The sequence below is a fragment of the Erythrolamprus reginae genome, chromosome 2, assembly GCF_031021105.1.
Source record: "Erythrolamprus reginae isolate rEryReg1 chromosome 2, rEryReg1.hap1, whole genome shotgun sequence".
Lineage (NCBI taxonomy): Eukaryota > Metazoa > Chordata > Lepidosauria > Squamata > Dipsadidae > Erythrolamprus > Erythrolamprus reginae.
In genome coordinates, this window is record NC_091951.1 from 138,913,133 (window position 1) to 138,932,222 (window position 19,090).

General features: G+C 41.1%; 2 protein-coding genes across 2 annotated transcripts in view; one reads left to right on the forward strand and one right to left on the reverse strand.

The window, feature by feature from the left end:
• PET100 (PET100 cytochrome c oxidase chaperone) lies at positions 1-6,121 on the reverse strand. The gene is made up of 4 exons (XM_070739632.1): positions 6,011-6,121; positions 1,806-1,886; positions 264-296; positions 1-174 (listed from the first exon to the last, which is right to left on the reverse strand). Exons 1-4 carry the CDS (start codon positions 6,041-6,043, stop codon positions 97-99), a joined length of 225 nt encoding a protein of 74 aa, XP_070595733.1. The 5' UTR covers positions 6,044-6,121; the 3' UTR covers positions 1-96.
• Positions 6,084-19,090, forward strand: part of XAB2 (XPA binding protein 2) — a 26,467-nt gene continuing 13,460 nt past the window's right edge. Inside the window, exons 1-10 of the mRNA XM_070739631.1 lie at positions 6,084-6,264; positions 7,613-7,761; positions 8,095-8,218; positions 8,822-9,019; positions 12,162-12,296; positions 13,340-13,504; positions 15,577-15,721; positions 16,514-16,665; positions 17,614-17,733; positions 18,047-18,178. Coding sequence (XP_070595732.1) covers positions 6,091-6,264; positions 7,613-7,761; positions 8,095-8,218; positions 8,822-9,019; positions 12,162-12,296; positions 13,340-13,504; positions 15,577-15,721; positions 16,514-16,665; positions 17,614-17,733; positions 18,047-18,178 — 1,494 coding nt within the window. The 5' untranslated portion in view covers positions 6,084-6,090. The remainder of the gene's footprint in view (positions 6,265-7,612; positions 7,762-8,094; positions 8,219-8,821; positions 9,020-12,161; positions 12,297-13,339; positions 13,505-15,576; positions 15,722-16,513; positions 16,666-17,613; positions 17,734-18,046; positions 18,179-19,090) is intronic.

The window sequence follows — 19,090 nt, forward strand, 5'->3', positions numbered from 1 at the left end:
TTACATATATACAAAATATAGTATTTATTGTAGAATACAAATCCCTTCATTTCATTGCCCAAAATCTTTTGCAATTAAAGGGGGAATACCACTCCATTATTTTTTAGCCGCCTCCAGTTGTTTCTTCTCATTATGTTCCCGCAGTCTTTTTCTAAAGGCTTCTAGATCTTTTCTCTGGAGAAGAGAGAAATGCAAATTTCACTACAGATTTTTCTCCCTTACAAAACGTACAATAATGAAATGTATTGTGGCCACAGATTTACCTGCTCTTCAGTTAGAGGTGGAAAGATGTTGCTCTGTAGAAAATGTAGCAAGGAAACAATTAGTGTCAGAAGTGATATGACAAGCAATGACAGAATGTAAAATGTCAGGAAGTAAAAATGGCAAGGAGATCAGCATGTAAAATGCTGTGCTTAAAAGAAATAGTTGAATGGAAAGTGGAATCAAAGTGCATCATTTAGGAGGGAAAATGCACTACTATGTTCTACTGAATGACCTATGTGTCACTATTGTGAATTTATTTCATTTTAGCATGATAGACTATTGAGTTCAGCCAGCGCTTGACCAAGTCCTTGTTCAGTTTAAATCAAAATAGAAAAAATGCAGAGTTGGAAGGGACTTTGGAGGTTTTTTAGCCCAACCACCTGCTCAAGCAGGGAACCCTATACCCTCTCAGACAAATGGTGGTCCAATCTCTTCTTATAAACCTCTAGTGTTGGAGCATCTACAACTTCTGGAAACAAGTTGTTCCACTGATTAATTGTTTTAATAGTCAGGAAATTTCTCCTAAGTTCTAGGTTGGTTCTCTCCTTGATTAGTTTCCCTCCATTGCTTCTTGTCCTACTTTAAGATGCTTTGGAGAATCGATTGACCCCTTGTTCTTTGTGGCAGGTCATTAGATATTGGAACACTGCTATCATGTCACCCCTAGTCCTTGTTTTTATTAAATTAGGCATGTCCAATTCTTCTACCATCCCACTCCCAAAATCCAATTCTTCATGTTCTAGCTTTCAATCCAATCATCTTTGTTGTTCTTCTCTGCACTCTTTCAGGAGTCTCAACATCTTTTTTTTAATATTGTGGCAACCAAAACTGGATGCAATAGTCCAAGTCTGGCTTTACCAAGGCATTATAAAGTGGTATTGATAAAGATATTGAAGAGTACTGGGCATAAGGTAGCCTTGGGGTACCCCACTGCATACTTCCATGTAGATGCCATTCCATTAAGGACTACACATTGGGTGCGGTTTGTCTGTTTGAGTTACAAATCCATCTATTATATCAAGTAGTACGTTGTGGTCAACTTTATCAAATGCCTTACTGAAATCCAAGTAAATTATATCCACTGCATTTTGCTAGTCTACTAATTTGGTCAAAGAATGCAATAAGATTTCTCTGGCATGATTTGTTTTGGACAAATCCATACCGGCTTTTCGTTATGACTTGCTTGCCTGTAGGTCAGCAGTCTCCAACCTTTTCAGCTCTGCAGACTAGCAGCGGCGGCAGGGAGAAGAGAGGAGATGGCTTCATGTCCACATTGCTCACACAAATGCAACTTTGCGAACTCGCCTGCCACTTGCGTTGCATCGTGCCTGCTACATTCCATGGCTCAGTATCAAGCCACAGACTGGTGTTGGGGACCCCTGCTCTAGGTATTCACAGATTTGTTGCTTATCTATACCTTTCCAGAATCTTTCCAGATATTGATTCCAGGCTGATTCCTCTTTGTTCTGGAGATGAACATCAGGAAAACTTTAGAAATAAATGAATTAGCCTAAATTTTTCTCATCTAATTACAGACTTACTGCGATTCCATATTTTTCAAAAAATTCTGTCTGATTTGCTGTCCAGAATATAGCAACCGGGAAACTCAGATACAGCATCAGCTGAAAGAGAAAGAAAAAAAAACCTCAAATGCCATTGAACCATAGAAAAAAAATTATTTTACAAGAGTTATATTGGATATTTTTTTTCTTACCTCCTTAGTTAAAAGGCAAACATTACAAAATGGTCAAAAGAAAAAGGGGCTGTACTTCTTTTCAGACTAATTTTCTTTTTAGTATCGGAAGCTTTAAAAAGGCATTGGTGATATCCAGAGCAGTACTAGTCTCTATGGCAGCAGTTCTTAGACTTTTTGGCTTCAGTTTACATTTTTAAAAATTATTGAATAATTATGTATTTTTATGTATTAAAAATTATGTATTTTCAAAAACATATTAAATATATCAAAGAACCATTAACCTGGGTTGTATCTTTCAATAGTTACAATATTTAGTATATTTACTATACTATATATCTTGTATCTTTCAATACTTACTATATTAGAAATTAAAATAGAGAAAATTTTGATAATATTTTTATTTATTTATATTTTTTAATGTTCCATCTCCCTATAATTCATATATAACTTAATCATAAATAAAGCTATTTGCAAATAAATCTATTTTCATGTTAATGTAAATATTTTAGTGTAAAAATAATTACTTTTTTCAAAACCAAAAAAAATAGTAACATTGTTTTAGTATTCTCAAATCTTTTTACTGGTTGGCTTAATAGAAGACTGCTGAATTCTCCTATTTATTTCTGCATTCAATCTGCTGTCATCTGTTATTTTGGATGGAATACATAAAGAAAAGTCAGCCTCACACAATCTTGGCTAGGAAAAAAAGCACGGTACTTTAGCAGCCTTTTCAAGAAATTCTGCTTTGACCCCATACAAAAAACCAACATATTTTTTTAAATGTTAGTTGCCAAGTGAAATTAAACAGTAAAAAGTTTTTTTAGTATTATTGTGAAAATAGTTTTAACCTTGCAGATCCCCAGGCCACCCTTTCAGAACCACAGTTGTAGGGCAAAATTTCTCAATCTTGGCAGCTTGAAAATATGTGGACTTTATCTTCCAGAATTCCCCAGACACCATGAGTGGAAGTTATACATCTTCAAACTGCCAAGGTTGACAAACAATCCTACAGGGGAAGAGAAGGCAGCCAATTCTACCCAATACATGTAGTCCTTAACTTACAACAGTTCATTTAGTGATGGGTCAAAGTTACAATGACACTGGAAAAAGGGATTTGGGACCTTTTTTCACACTTACAACCGTTGCTGCATCCCCACAGTCACGTGATCAAAATTTAGATGTTTGGCAACTGATTCATATTTATGATAGTTGCAGTGATCAGCACGGGACTTTTGACCTGCTCCGTCTCCGACCTGGGCGGGTTCACCCCTCCTTAGGCAACCTGGTGGCCCTCGGCTCCCCGTGGATCACCATATTGATGCCGAACTTAGTGCGGACACCCAATTGGCATAGCCCACTGCAGCCCAGGACTCCTGACCTCAAGCGATCCGCCAGCCTCAGCCTCCGGAGTAGCTGGATTACAAGCTCGCGCCACCGCACCCAGCTTGGGTCAGTTTTGGTTGGTCAGCCAAAAGTCATGAATTTTGTAAGTCATTTGTCTCCAGATGTCCAAGAACCTCAACACCTAGCATGTCTTTGTTGACTTGGGTGACGACCAACTTTAGATGGTCAACGAACTGCTGTAAGTCAAGGACTATATTTATCCCCGAAGAATCTGCTACTAGGATCAAAGGGATACTAAAATGTCTAGATTCTAAGAAACTGAAACGGTTCTTGGATGTTCTGTTTTCTGTTTGTTTTTTTTAATTATTATTATTATATTGATGGTCTTTGACTGTAATAAAGGTCTATTTATTTATTTAGTTGCAGTGTCCCAGAATCACACAATCCCCTTTTGCGACCTCTTGACAAGCAAAGTCAATGGGGAAGCCAGATTCACTTAACAACTGTGTCACTAATTTAACAACTGCAGTGAGTCACATAACAGCTTTGGTAAGAAAGATGGTAAAAGGAAACAAAATTCACTTGACAATTGGGCTGAATTGAGGTCATAAGTCGAGGACTGTACCCCTTTCCTTAATAGCTCCAAGTTTCTGATCTCCGGGTAACAAGAGTGCCTCAAAGTTTAAGCCCCAAGGAGTACTTGCGGGAAGGGGAGCGAGAGGAGAAGGAGTTGTTTTCCCGCAAAACCTATTAACAATTGTAGAATCATATCAGATACCTGTACAATTAGCACAGGGCCCCCCAAGGCTGTATGCTCGCTCCACTTTTCTTTTCTCTCTATGCCAATGATCATCTCTAATGATCCATCTGTTAAACTACTGAAGTTCGCAGATTACATAACAGTGATCAGACTCATTCGAAACAATGATGAATCCCCATACAAATGGCAGGTTGAACAACTAACTTTGTGATGCAACCGGAACAATATAGAACTGAACACACTCAAAACTGTAGAAACGGTGGTAGACTTTAGGAGAAACGCGGCTATACTTCTACCTCTTACAATACTAGACAACACAGTATTAACAGTGGAGACCTTCAAGTTTCTGGGTTCTATCACATCTCAAGAGCTAAAATGGTCACCTAACATCAAAACCATCATCAAAAAGGCACAACCAAGAATGTTCCTTCTGTGCCACCTCAGAAAGCTCAAACTGCCCACGGAGCTGCTGATACAGTTCTACAGAGGAATCATTGAGTCTGTCATCTGCACCTCCATAACTGTCTGGTTTGGTGCTGCAACCCAACCAGATTGACACAGACTTCGGAGGAGAATCAGAACTGCAGGAAAAAAAACAATTGCTGCCAACCTGAGGACCTGTATACTGCATGAGTCAAAAAGAGGGCAGTGAAAATATTTGCAGATCTCTCACTCACATCCTGAGCACAAACTGTTTCAACTCCTACCCTCAAAACGATGCTACAGAGCACTGCACAGTGCACACCAGAATAACTAGACACAAGAACAGTTTTTCCCCCAAAGGCATCACTCTGCTAAACAACTAATTCCCTCAACACTATCAAAGTATTTCCTAAATCTGCACTACTATTAATCTTCTCCTTCCCATCGCCCATCTCCTCCAACTAATGACTGTATGACTGTAACTTTGTTACTTGTATCCTTATGATTTATATTGACCGGTTCCTAATATGATTTGATTGCTTATTTCTACCCAGACTATCATTAAGTGTTGTGCCTTATGATTCCTGACCAATGTATCTTTTCTTTTATATACACTGAGAGCATATGCACCAATGACAAATTCCTTTTGTGTCCAATCAGTTGGCCAATAAATTCTATTCTATTCTATTCTCTTCTAGATATGTATTGGGTACATAGTTCCCTCTAAGCTGAGCAGTAAGCAATCGCTCACTTAAAAATCATCATCAACTCAGAGTTTTCCAAACCTGCCCAGAAGCCGAGAGGGAAGGAGAGAGAGGGAAGGAGAGAGAGGAAGAGAGAGAAACAGATAGAAAAAAGAGAGGAAGGAAAAGAGAAAGAAAAAGAATGGGAGTAAGGAAGAGAGAAAGAAAATCAAAATCTAGTTTGAAACTAGCTCAACTATTTAAGTGGCATTTTGATATTGATAGAGTTGCCCTATTATGAGCTCACTGTTATAGACACACAGTACAGTATTTTATTTTGAAATTCTCTGAGGCAAAACAGGGTGGGTTTTTTATTTGTTTGTTTGTTTATTTATTTATTTATTTAATATTTCTGTGCCGCCCAGTCCCGAAGGGACTGCCGCTCAGACACTATACTTTTCCGCCCACCCCCCCAAAAAATTAGAGGGAACACTGGTTGGGTATGCACTATTTATTTAGTCATGTTTATGTAGTGTATATTGGAGGTGGTGAATCCTTGAGAGTTATATGCAACGAAATTTCATTTTAATATATGCCAACCAGTGAACATTCAAAGTGACAATAAAAGTCTATGTCTAAGTCCCCATTATGTCGTAGGTTCTCCGCCCTTGACCCTTCCCCCAAAGCGGAACGTAGGAAGCCGCCCCGGGATCTAGTTGGCCGCCAAAAGACAGGAGGTCTTGTAATGTTTGCACCCGACCGATCCTTTTAATACTGTAAACCCGATTGCCTCCCCCACTCCCCCACCCGCACCCTTTCCGCCGACCTCGCATTACAGACCCGTAAAATCTCAAGCTGGTTCCTGGATATCATGATGTCCGGCGACGGCAAAGAAACCCGCCTCCTCTCTCCGATGGCCAATGGGAGGCCAGCCCAATGCCAGACTGAGAAGAGGGACTGCTTCGACGTTAAATTTCGAACGCAGCCGAGACGGGGTGGAAGACGTCATCTTTGCGCGCCGTATTTGGCCTCGACAGGAAAAGGCCGCGATGCCGGAGTTGGAGACGGTGTCGGGAAAGCGGGAGCTTTTCTTCGTGAGTACGGCTGGGATCCTGGGTCGGGGGAAGCAAACTTCGAGATTCTTTTCCCCCCCCAATGGAGTAATAGAATAGAATACTGTACCTTTTAACTGTGATTGGAGGAATTTGTGTCCGGTGCAAAAGCTGCAAAGCAACAGCTCTGTAATCATCATATCCATATTGATACCAATAAGAAAGGGGTAGTGAAGAAGATGGGAAGGAGGAGGATGATGATGATGATAATGATTTACTTTTGATACATTTTGAAATGTTCAGTTGACTGAGTTTCATGTTTAATGAATAAAAGATAATAATAATTATAATGATATTACCTAGGACGCTGGCAGCAACTCATATCATCTGTTAGCACCAGACACCGGTATTTGCGATGCATTTTTGAACATTCAGTTGACTGGGTTTCATGTTTAATGCATAACGCAATAATAATAATAATAATAATAATAATAATAATTAATATAATAACAGTAATATAGGTGGTCCCAGTTGTAATTGGAACATTGGGTGCTGTGCCAAAAGACATCAGCTGGCATTTGAAAACAATAAAACATTGATAAAATCATGATCTGTCAATTGCAAAAGGCCACCTTACTTGGATCTGTGTGCATCATACGAAAATACACCACACAGTCCTAGACACTTGGGAAGTGTTCAACTTGTGATATTGTGATACGAAATCCAGCATATAAATCTCATTTGCTGTGTATTACTGTTTTTGTGATAATAATAATAATAACAACAATAACAATAATAGGATAAATAGACAAGTCTTTTTAAGTGTAAGTGTATTGGTCTAAGTATATATTTAGACAAACACACCTGATCCTGAACAGAAAAAACAGTGTTGTTACAGTGGATTGCTTTTGCGACATCATCAATATACCATGGGGATTTTTGCCCGTGGGGAAAAACTAATGCCTTTTAATTATCAACTCTGAATCCTGATCCATAAAGATCAGATGGGAATGCCTGGGTGTCTGAAACTACTTGTCTGCATTTTATCTTAAAGAGAAGATTTGAGAAATATATAGGCACCCTAAAATGGCTTGTATAACCAACTTCCTTCTAACAGTACATGATTAAAGGATGAAAATTACATAATGCTAATTGCTTTTGAATGCACATTTCAGGATAAGTATAACTGCAATTTCTCTGTGCCTTTGTGAGATGAGATTAGGATTAGTGTTTAGATTTCCTTGGTCCCTCCCCCACATACTACATAAGGCTATGATCTACCCTATAGATATAACCTGAAAATAATATTGTTGAGATATTGAAATTGTAGGGCTGTTCAGTGAAAGAAAACAGTGCTTTTTGTCCAAATCCGTGTCACTTCCCTGCACAGGAGGAAGAAGACCTACAGTATGAAGAAGAAATCCTGCGCAACCCATTCTCTGTCAAGTGCTGGATCCGCTATATTGACTTCAAGCAGAATGCTCCCAAACATATCCTGAACCTGATCTATGAGAGAGCTCTTAAAGAATTGCCAGGAAGGTATAGTTATCTCTCATTCATTATGATTGTTTTGAAATTTAGATTTTTGAAAATACTAAAATTATTTCTTTAACACCCAGTTTTTCATAGAAGCCACAGATTTTTCAAAGTCAATAACTCTGCTGCCCTTCTACCCCCCCTTTTTTGGGGGGGTCTAAATTTGTCTTTACTGAAAGATATCAGTAATACTTTGTGTAGCTAGGTCACCTTGCTGCTCTAAAACTTTCCAACAAAGTGTGAAGATTGCAGTTCAAAATTTGCTGCCAGTCATAGTCTGAAAAGATCAAAATTCTTTCTTATGATGTTGATGGTCTCTTTTGCTGTGTCTTGCAGCTACAAGCTCTGGTACAACTACCTCAAGCAGAGGCGGAAACAAGTGAAGAGCAAATGTGTAACAGATTCCTGCTATGAAGAAGTGAACAACTGCCATGAGCGTGCCCTGGTCTTCATGCATAAGGTACAGTGTTAGCCTGCAAACTTAAAGGGTTTGGTAGAGCCCACAAGGAGCAAAAAAACATGGATGGGAAAACATGCCTTAAGCGCAAGTGGGCTCAGTTTGAAACACTTGCTAATTAGTTTTCTGATTGGAAAGGAAGGTGACTACAGGTAGTCCTTGATTTATGACCCATAGCTTAACAATTCTTTGAAGTTAGGACAGGCTCAGAAAAAAAGTTACCTTGCAACCTATCCTACTTGCAGGATACTATAACCTGGCTTGCATTTATGGCCAGTTGCAGTATCCCATGGTCCCACAATTGTGTTTTGCAATAAGTGTGTGTGTGTGTGTGTGTGTGTGTCTATCCAATTGGGACATTGCACTCCCTCCCTCCCTCTTGTTCTCTCTCTCTCTCTCTCCCTGACCGGACTCAACTTTTTGACCATTATTACGATTGCTACTAAGTATACACCATGGTTGTTAAACATATCACGTGGTGTAAGTCTGAATCTAGCTTATCCAATTGTGGTATTACCTCTTTGAATCAGATTGCTGGACAATATGGACTTTTGTCTGATTCAGTGAAAGGATTATTTCATTTCTGATATCTTATATTTCCTACAGATGCCTCGGATATGGCTAGATTACTGCCAGTTTCTCATGGACCAATGTCGTATCACCCGTACTCGCAGGACATTTGACCGGGCCCTCAGAGCTCTGCCCATCACACAGCATCATCGTATCTGGCCACTTTACCTGAAATTTGTCCGACTCTATCCATTACCTGAGACAGCTGTACGGGTCTACCGTAGGTACCTAAAGGTGAGGGTGTCTTGCCGTTTCCCCTACTGGTACTCCTTGTCAAGATTGCCCAATTATGAGATATCCTTTTGTTATGGGAACGGCCCATCTTTTTCTCAAGTACCTGCAGTGGTGATCTTGATGGTTGCCAGGCTCTCATGGTACATGCACACATTCTCAGCATTTTATTTCCCTCTTCCATCCCCTGTTCAAGTTAAAAAGAGTTGAGATTTGAAAGAAGCAAAGTGATTCAATTTTGACACTCTTTGACTTAAAACCCATTCATTTAGCATCCACTCAGAATTACAGTGGCACTGAAAAAGTCACCATTGGTCCTCTTGCAACTGTTGCAACATCCTCACAGTCACATGATCAAAATTCTGGCATTTGGCAACCAACATGTATTTATGACCATTGCAGCATCTCAGCATCATGTGACTGTTTTTGTATCATTCCCAGCTGCTTCTGACAAGTAAAGTCAATGGGAGGGGGAGTCAGATGCACTTAACAACTGTATGATTCACTTATTTACTACAATGATTTGCATTACGATTATAAAAAGTCATAAAATTGGGCACAACTCATTTAACAACTGCCTAGTTTAGCAACAGAAATTCTGGTCCCAATTATAGTAAGTCCTGAGCTACCTGTAATATATATTTTATTAGAATTTCCCTTTCAGAAGGGGTTGCATACTCTAAAAATGGCCGTCAATCAGAGAATACCATAGTTTTTCCCCCCTTTAGGCTACTTTTTGTTACTGGCTTAGAACAGGAATTGAGAAATTATTTTTATTTGCAGTTTTCTTGAGTCCTTTATTGGAAATCTTTGGCCTGAAGAAGCCTATTTCTGACAGTCTAAGAACAGACATACCATATTTTTTGGAGTATTAATTAGATACACTTTTTCGCCTCTTAAAAGAGGCTGAAATTTTGGGTGCATCTTATACTCTGAATGTAGCCCCTCCCACTCGCCGGCCCCTACCCTTCAGCCTTCGTGAGTCCTCTTCTTGGCTGCACAGATTGCCGCTGACAATGGCTTGTGTTTTGGGGCTCCATGAATTGCATTTTCAGCCTCCAAATGCTCATGTGTACCCAAAATGGCTACCTGGAATAGATATTGCCTTCTCTTACCCCTTCCCTTCCCCGCTTTGCCTGCTTTAGTCAATGGAGCTGCCTCCGAGGGTCAGCTGTGCTTTGAAGCTGTTTTTCAGCCCCAAAACAAGCTAAGCGATCTTCCATGCTTTGCCTGCTTTTCTAATTGCTGCTCCCTCTGACAATCAGCTGTGTTTAGAAGCATAGCCCCAACCACCTCCAAGCTCCAAACCAGTGAGCGAACAAATGTGCTGAAGCTGACCTGGCTAAGGACTAGCCAGATGAATTACCTGGTAGACAAAATTCCCCTCCCTCCCAATTTTCCTCCCCAAAAACTAAGGTGTATCTTATACTCCGGTACGTCTTATGCTCCGAAAATTGGGGCTTCTATTTGTTCTCTGCATGTTTAAGATAAAAATCGGGTCTAAATATGTTCAAATGTCATCAGCTTTAATATGGCAAGCCAGCACAGTCATTGTGTGTATTTCCCCACACATGACAAGTTAATGTTCTATCATTCCTCCTGGCATCCAATTTCTAAAATACAGAATCTTTGCTCTTGTTCTTTGGAATCTTGTAAATGTACATAAAAGAAGTGATTATTTTGAGCCGGGGTGGCGCAGCAGGTAGAGTGCAGTACTGCAGGCCACTAAAGCTGACTGCTAGATCTGTAGGTCATTGGTTCAAATCTCATCACCGGTTTCAAATCTCATCACTGGTGGTCTCTGTTCCATGTACTAAGTAGAAATAATACCAAGGGCATTAATTTGCCTTAAGCAAACTTTGAGTCAAAAGGCAAAACATAATTGAATAATTGACAGTGTCAATCTTTTTACATTTTTAAAATAGTCTTTTAACAGCTGGCAATAATAGTGAGCCGGACTGGCGTGCAGCAGGTAGAGTGCTGTACTGCAGGCCACTGAAGCTGACTGTAGATCTGTAGGTCATTGGTTCAAATCTCATCACCGGTTCAAAGTTGACTCAGCCTTCCATCCTTCCAAGGTGAGTAAAATGAGGACCCGGATTGTGGGGGCAATATGCTGGCTCTATTAAAAAGTGCTATTGCTAACATATTGTAAGCCGTCCTGAGTCTAAGGAGAAGGGCGGCATAAAAATCAAATAAATAAATAAAAATAAATAAATAACGTAATATGTGACTCAGAAACAACTTCTGGATATATGTGTAGACTATCATAATTTCACTATCATCATGACCATCGCTAAGAATTTCAAGAGGTAAAGCCCACACATCTATAAGTTGCCAAAGATGGGAAATAATGGCTTAAACACCTGAAAAAATTAGTTAACGTTTCTGAGCTAAGACATCTAAGAAAATACTACAGTCTTGGCATGATCATTAGCAGTCTCATTTTCCTGAGCCTATTCTTCCTTAATTCCTTCCTGGCATAGGATTTGTGGACAAATAGAACCTGTAAGGATCTGCCCTCAACTCCTCTCCCAAGAAATAAAACTCTTGAAATCAGACACATTTCAAAAGGAACTTTTACTGAGAGATAGTGATTGCAGAAAAGTCAGGTGGAGCCTGAAAATTAGGCACGAAGGGTAAAGCTAATTTCACAGAAAAAAGAAACATATATGGTTGGCACATGGCCCTGAAAATCATGAGACTAGATTCTTTTATTTCTGAAATAGGGTGATAATTAGATATATTAATAATCACAAGTAGTTTAAGTTTGGGGTTCCAGAGTTTCTCCTTTTTGTTTTCAAACTCTTACATAATATTACATAAGTACAGCTTAATTGTCCCTCAAAGTTCTCTCCCACAGCCAAATATATTCATCCAATGTAGTCCAATGAATGCAGATTGGTTTTTGTACTCAGCTACTGTGTCTCCCCGAAAATAAGACCCTGTCTTATATTTTTTTGAACCCTGAACTAAGCACTTGGCCTTATTGCCATGCACTCAAAAGTCCAATTGAGCTTATTATTATTAGTCTTCAGAATAGCATTTCCATCAGCACTGTAATTAATCCTAAATTCTCTTAATGGCTATGTGCTCTAAGCCTTTCATAGCAGGTTTATAGGTATGGTTGTCTTTCACGTTGCAGCTGAGCCCTGAAAATGCAGAAGAATATATTGAGTATCTGCGCTCCATCGACCGTCTGGATGAAGCCGCTGTCCGTCTTGGTGCTGTGGTGAATGATGAGCGTTTTGTTTCCAAAGAGGGAAAATCCAATTATCAGGTAGGTTTCTTTCTTTCTTTCTTTTTTGCAGTAAAAGTTTTTTTTTCCCTCCACATCAAAAACATAGATAACATATATCGCATATACCTTTAATAGCAATCAATATATATATATTGTTGCTTAAAAGCAATAGTACAATAACCTAAGTTACATTCCAATTTTATTATTCAGTCCATCTCAATCTTCCCTCTCTCCATTCCCCTTCCTATCTTAGATGGCTATTCCACCTCTAGTACCTACTTTCTTACACCTTCTCTCCCCTTTCCTATTACCATCTCCTCCTCCTTCCTTCTTTCTTCTCTGCCTCTCCTATTCTCTCTACCTCCCCTTCTATTCTCACTCCTTTCTCTCCTCCTTTCCTACTTCCTCTTACGCCCTCTAAATCCTTCCCTCAGTGGATAATTTTACTTACAATAATTTTTTCTTATTATTTTTCTCCCCACCAAAAAAACCATACATCATATAGGTCAATTTAGTAAACAAATATCATCTACTGAATATCATTAACCACTTAGTTTCATATATATTACTCTGTATATGTTATTAATCTTATGCTGCCTCCTTTGTCTAATTTCATCATCCCCAGATTGTTTCATTCTCCAATTAATTTTAATGCTATTATTTACTTCCTCTGCTAGTTATTCCCTCTTGCTTAATAAATCAAACCCATTGTGCTTCATTCATTTACTTAATTCCTTACCCCTCCTTCGTTTTTCTAAACCCCTTCAGGAAAGCCTCCTGAAGTCTGGGGATGGTGAAAAATGGGCCAACCAGAAATTCGTTTCTGAATGTCCGGTTGGCCATTTTTGCCATCCCAGACTTCGGGGGCAGGGCGGGGTGGGTGGGTTATGTGCATTCACAGTAGGGCAGCGTGGGGGTTGTGTGCATGTGCCTGGGGGAAGGGCATTGCATTATGGGTGTGGACACGAGAGCTAAAAAAAAGGTTTGCTATCACTGGTCTAAGCCTTCATGCTTTTCCTATGCCTCTCAAAAGCTTTCCTGCGTTCTCTAATGTCTCTTATTGTTTGGGGCTTCTTTTGCAGTTATGGCACGAGCTCTGTGATCTCATCTCTCAAAATCCAGACAAGGTGAAGTCACTCAATGTGGGGGCCATCATCCGAGGGGGCCTGACTCGTTTCACGGACCAGTTGGGCAAGCTGTGGTGTTCTTTGGCAGATTACTACATCCGCAGTGGCCATTTTGAGAAGGTAGGCACTGAATGCATATCCAGCATTCTGCATGATATGATGATACAGGCTAAAATCCCATCTCAGGAAGAAATTTCCCAAAGCATAGATTGGGTGGAGTGCAGCCACCAAAATGTTTTTTTACCCCTGATTTAACACCTACTATATTGAGAAAATCTTAGGCTAGGTGTTGTGGTTGGCTCTGTGCCAGCTCCTGCAACGGGGAATTTGGATGTTGGCTTAGGAGAGTCCTCAGGTTCCCAGAGAATTGTCTTACTGCCATCAGCTTTGGACAGTGAGGATTCCTTGCCAAGGTCAGATGCTGGGGAAGAAGAAGAATCAGATAGAGAGAGGGATGCAGCCAGCCCATTAGTTAATGACCCCATTAGTGGGTCATCGGAGGAGGTGGATGGGTGGATAGATGCCAGAATGCGCAGGCTCATGGCTAGAAGGGACCAACTGCGCAGGTATCATCGGAGATAAGGGAGAACACCTGTGGCTGAGGCAATTAGGCTAATGATGTTGCTGATAAATTACCAGCGTTGCAGAGAGCGCATGTGGGAGTTTATCCGTTTGGAGAAGGATATGTCGTGTTTGCTTTGTTCCTGGACCTTCACAGACTTTTGTGGATTTCACAGCTAAGTAAATCTTGTGGACTCACTCTAAGAGGTTTGGCTGTGACGCTCTTACAGCTGCTCTTATCTGCTCTATTTGTTTTGTCTCACAGCTTTCAAGGACTGTTATCTGTGTGTGAGCTAATTTGCTCAGTTTAAGTTTGTAAGGTCCTTGGAACGTCTGTTAAGTCTATTTTTGAAAAAAATAATTTAATTGTGCATCACTCTTAGCCTTTCAGTTGTGCATCACTCAGCCTTCCATCCTTTTGAGGTCGGTAAAGGAGGACCCACATCATTGGAGGCAATATGCTGAACGCTTAGAGTGCTGTAAAACACTATAAAGTGATATATAAGTCCAAATGCAATTACTATTTTGCAGCCCTGGAAATTTAGCTGGGAAACAAATACTGTTTCTTATTTATTAGTTAGGAAAGATAAAATTGTTACCTACCCCCTCAGAGGAGGGCAGTAACAATGTTACAAAGAGTTAAGGTTAGGGAGTTCAGAGCATGGCATATGAGAACTGGTTTGTCTAAAGGTAAGGTCATCAGACTAGAAGCCAGAAGACTCTGAATTTGAGTTTCACCTTAGGAATGAAAGCCAGCTAGGGTGCTTTGGGCCAGTCCTTTTTTTTCTAACTCACCTCACCTCACCTGGATTGTGGTGGAGAAAATAGAAGGAGGAAGGAGTAGTGTGTGTATGTTCACTACTTTGGGATAATTATAAAGATAATAAAGATAAGCTGTAAATAAGTATTCATTGTTCATGTGTACATGTGACTTCTGTTCCATTTGTTAGTGTTTGCTAGTTTTAGGAGGCTGAAAACAGAAGAAGAGGCACATAGTGGGCCATGGAGAGAGAGAGAGAGAGAGAGAGAGAGAGAGAGAGAGAGAGAGAGAGAGAGAGAGAGAGAGTAGGGAGTAGGAAGCACATCCTATCTGACACTTGCCAGATAGATTATAAGAAACCTTTGTGTGCTAGCAGATGGGTAAAGAAAACAGCTAGAGGAAGCTGGACATTTCTTATCTTTGGTTGTGTTGGATGAGCTTGAAGCTTCATTCTTTTTCAGATATGAACCAAAAATACTCTTAGCTATTGGACTTTGGATTTGATGGGAAAATCAAATTACGGGCCCAATTTTCTGTTGCCTGAAGTTTGCTTTTCAAGAAGGTTTAACCCTAGCTGTCATCCATCACTTTGACCTGATGTAGGGGATGTAATTCCTTAGCAATAACTGAAACAGTTCCAGAGGAAGATTTCCTCCCTGCTAGATGATGTTCATCCCAGTTAACTGCGTTTTGACTTACAGGGCAGTCCTACATAAATGAGAACCTGGTTTTCCTAAAAGACAGATTGCATTCTGAGAGATAGACTGTGCTTTTACAAAAACTAATCCCTTTTGAAGAGAGGTGCAAACCACCGGGTGGATGAAGAAGAGAGGCTCAGCAAGAGCTTTGGTGACTCTTGTCTCTGTCTTAGGCCCGCGATGTGTATGAAGAAGCTATTCAGACAGTGATGACGGTACGGGATTTCACTCAAGTGTTTGACAGCTATGCCCAGTTTGAGGAGAGCATGATTGCTGCTAAGATGGAGACCAACTCTGAAATGGGACGTGAGGAGGATGGTAAGAGCACCTTAGGCAGAGGAAAGCAAATGTTAAGCTGCTTTAAGCTGGATCTAGTAACACAATTTTGAGTCTTCTAAAGCTTTATGACTTTCAAGAAACAGGACTTCCCAGATGGTCTTAGAAATTAGAATCCTCCTTCATTTCACCATCCTTCACTGTTGGCTATATTGACTAGAGTTTCAGCACTTCTCCACCTATCTCCAGCACTTAGATCTCGTCACCCAGGCAGTTCACAATCTCTCCTTTTCATCAGTCCGTTTGTGCCCGTCCCAGCTAATGGCGACAGAGTCGTCATCCTCAGCTGCTGACTGAGAAGCTGGTGCCCGGGGGGGGGGGGGGGCGCAAAGGCTGATCCCCAATGGTGCCTCTCTTTTCCACTGCCCCTCCAAGGTGGATCTGACCTGGTTCCCATTGGTTCCAGGTCTCCAAACAGCTGTGATTTGGGGTTCAGTGCGGAGCACGGAGGAAATCCATACCGATGTGACATTGGCCAAGCCCCTTCTGGCTATGCTGGCTAGAACTGATGGACATTGGACTTCTCCAACTTGTAGATGGCCAAATTCGGTGGATCTCTATCCTGTATCTTTACATGATGCTGGATGTTTCCCTGTGTTTTATTACAGATAATACCTTAATGTTAATTTTTTAATCCATCCCATACCTTAGTTATAGGCTATACAACTCTTACTATTCTTCCCATGCCTTTGGAAAACTGTGTAGCTTAATAGAAAAGAACTGTGGTCCTATAGTATAATTTAATTTCTGCTGTTTTTTCTGTTTGGAAAATAGACGATGTAGATCTGGAATTGCGTCTGGCACGCTTTGAGCAGTTGATCACGCGGCGGCCTCTGCTTCTCAACAGTGTCCTTCTGCGCCAGAATCCTCACAACGTCCATGAGTGGCACAAGAGGGTGAAGCTGTATGAAGGCAAACCTTGGGAGGTAGGAGAACGTCCCACCTCTGAATGGCTAGAGCAGTCACATTCCCAAGCCAGTAGCCTATTACACTGTCCCCATTTATTAAATACAGTGGTACCTCTGCCTACAAATGCCTCTACTTACGAACTTTTCTAGATAAGGACCGGGTGTTCAAGATTTTTTCACCTCTTCTCAAGAACCATTTTCAACTTACAAACCTGAGCCTCCGAAACTTGTAACTGGAAAAGGCAGGGAGATACCTCCGTGGGGCCTCTCTAGGAATCTCCTGGGAGGAAACAGGGCCAGAAAAGGTGGGGAGAAGCCTCTGTGGGGCCTCTCTAGGAATCTCCTGGGAGGAAACAGGACCGGAAAAAGTGGGGAGAAGCCTCTGTGGGGCCTCTCTAGGAGTCTCCTGGGAGGAAACAGGGCCAGAAAAGGCGGGGAGAAGCCTCCATGGGACATCTCTAGGAATCTCCTGGAAGGAAACAGGGCCTCCACCCTCCCTGTGGTTTCCCCAGTCCCACATATTATTTGCTTTTACATTGATTCCTATGGGGAAAATTGCTTCTCCTTACAAACTTTTCTACTTAAGAACCAGGTCCCAGAACAAATTAAGTTTGTAAGAAGAGGTACCACTGCACTGGAATTTTATGTTAGCTAACAGCAACATTCTGGAACTGGAGCTTATGGAAATACTTTCAAGTAGTTAACTTGAACCCGTCAGCCGCCCACTTTAGAGAGTCCTTGAAGATTAGGTCTGTCTGTGAAAATAGAAGATAATGGGGCTTCTTTTCGTGTACTTGCATCTCAGTAGCTAAAAAAACATAATGTCTCTTAATGAGGCCGAGTTAACACAAAGAGCCTTTTCTTCTCACTTGCTCAGTTTTATGTTTCACGGTATCTCACCCAAGCAAGAAATGAACTTTCCAGTCCATGACTCTCCTTTCTGACTTACTTTTTTACTCCTTCCAGATCATCAACACATACACGGAAGCAGTGCAGACTGTTGACCCATTTAAAGCCACCGGAAAGACGCAGACGTTGTGGGTTTCTTTTGCCAAGTTCTACGAGACCAATGGACAGATAGAAGATGTGAGTGATGCACTGGGCTGAGGCAAATATTGCTCCAGCTTATTTCCTGGTTCTCTTTCCTAGCCGCTGTCTGAAGAGCTAAATTATGGGGGTTTTCACAATCAACATATGAAAACATTTCAAATGAGTACTTGAAGGTTGTAGGGTTTCTGAGAAGGGCCCCAGTCCTTGATGACACACAAAGCATTTGAGGAAGGAAAGGTTTTTTCGGCTGCATTACAGATTAGAGCCCAAAGAGAAAACATGGTGAGTTGTGTTTTATTTCTCTCCTAGCTTTTCTTCTGATCCCCCCCCCCTCCCTGTCTTATACCAGGCCAGAACAATTTTTGAAAAGGCCACTAAGGTGAACTTTAAGCAGGTGGATGAACTGGCCAGCGTCTGGTGCGAGTATGGTGAGATGGAGCTGAGGAATGAGAACTACGATCAAGCCCTGCGTATCCTGAGGGTGAGAAGAAGTGTTAATACCACTTTATAAGGCCTTGGTAAGGCCACACTTGGAATACTGCATCCAGTTTTGGTCGCCACGATGCAAAAAGGATGTTGAGATTCTAGAAAGAGTGCAGAGAAGAGCAACAAAGATGATTAGGGGACTGGAGGCTAAAACATATGAAGACCAGTTACAGGAACTGGGTATGTCTAGTTTAATGAAAAGAAGGACCAGGGGAGACATGATAGCAGTGTTCCAATATCTCAGGGGCTGCCACAAAAAAGAAGGAGTCAACCTATTCTCCAAAGCACCTGAGGGTAGACAAGAAGCAATGGATGAAAACTAAACAAGGAGAGAAGCAACTTAGAACTAAGGAGAAATTTCCTGACAGTTAGAACAATTAATCAATGGAACAGCTTGCTTCCAGAATTTGTGAATGCCCCAACACTGGAAGTTTTTAAGAAGATGTTAGATAACCATCTGTCTGAAGTGTTGTAGGGTTTCCTGCCTAAGCAGAGGGTTAGACTAGAAGACCTCCAAGGTCCCTTCCAACTCTATTGTTGTTATTAAATAGGGAAAGGGCATTTTGAAGTCTTATAATCAAACTTGCTTGACTAATTGTTTTCCAAATGATGAGGTTTGAACAGATGGTCTATAGATGTGAGGGCGAACCTATGGCACGTGTACCACAGGTGGCATGCAGAGCCCTCTCTGCGGGCACGTGAACTGTTGCCCAACTCAGCTCCACTGTGCATGCACCCAGCCAGCTGATTTTTGGGTATTTGTTGTGCATGTGGAAGATGGCTGTAGTGTGGAGCACGGGGGCAGTGCATCCCTCCCCCGGCACATTTTTGGTCCCAGGAAGCTACAGGGAGGCCTGCTAGGCTCAAAACGGGGCGAGGGGGGGGGTCACACAAGCATGTAGGAGAA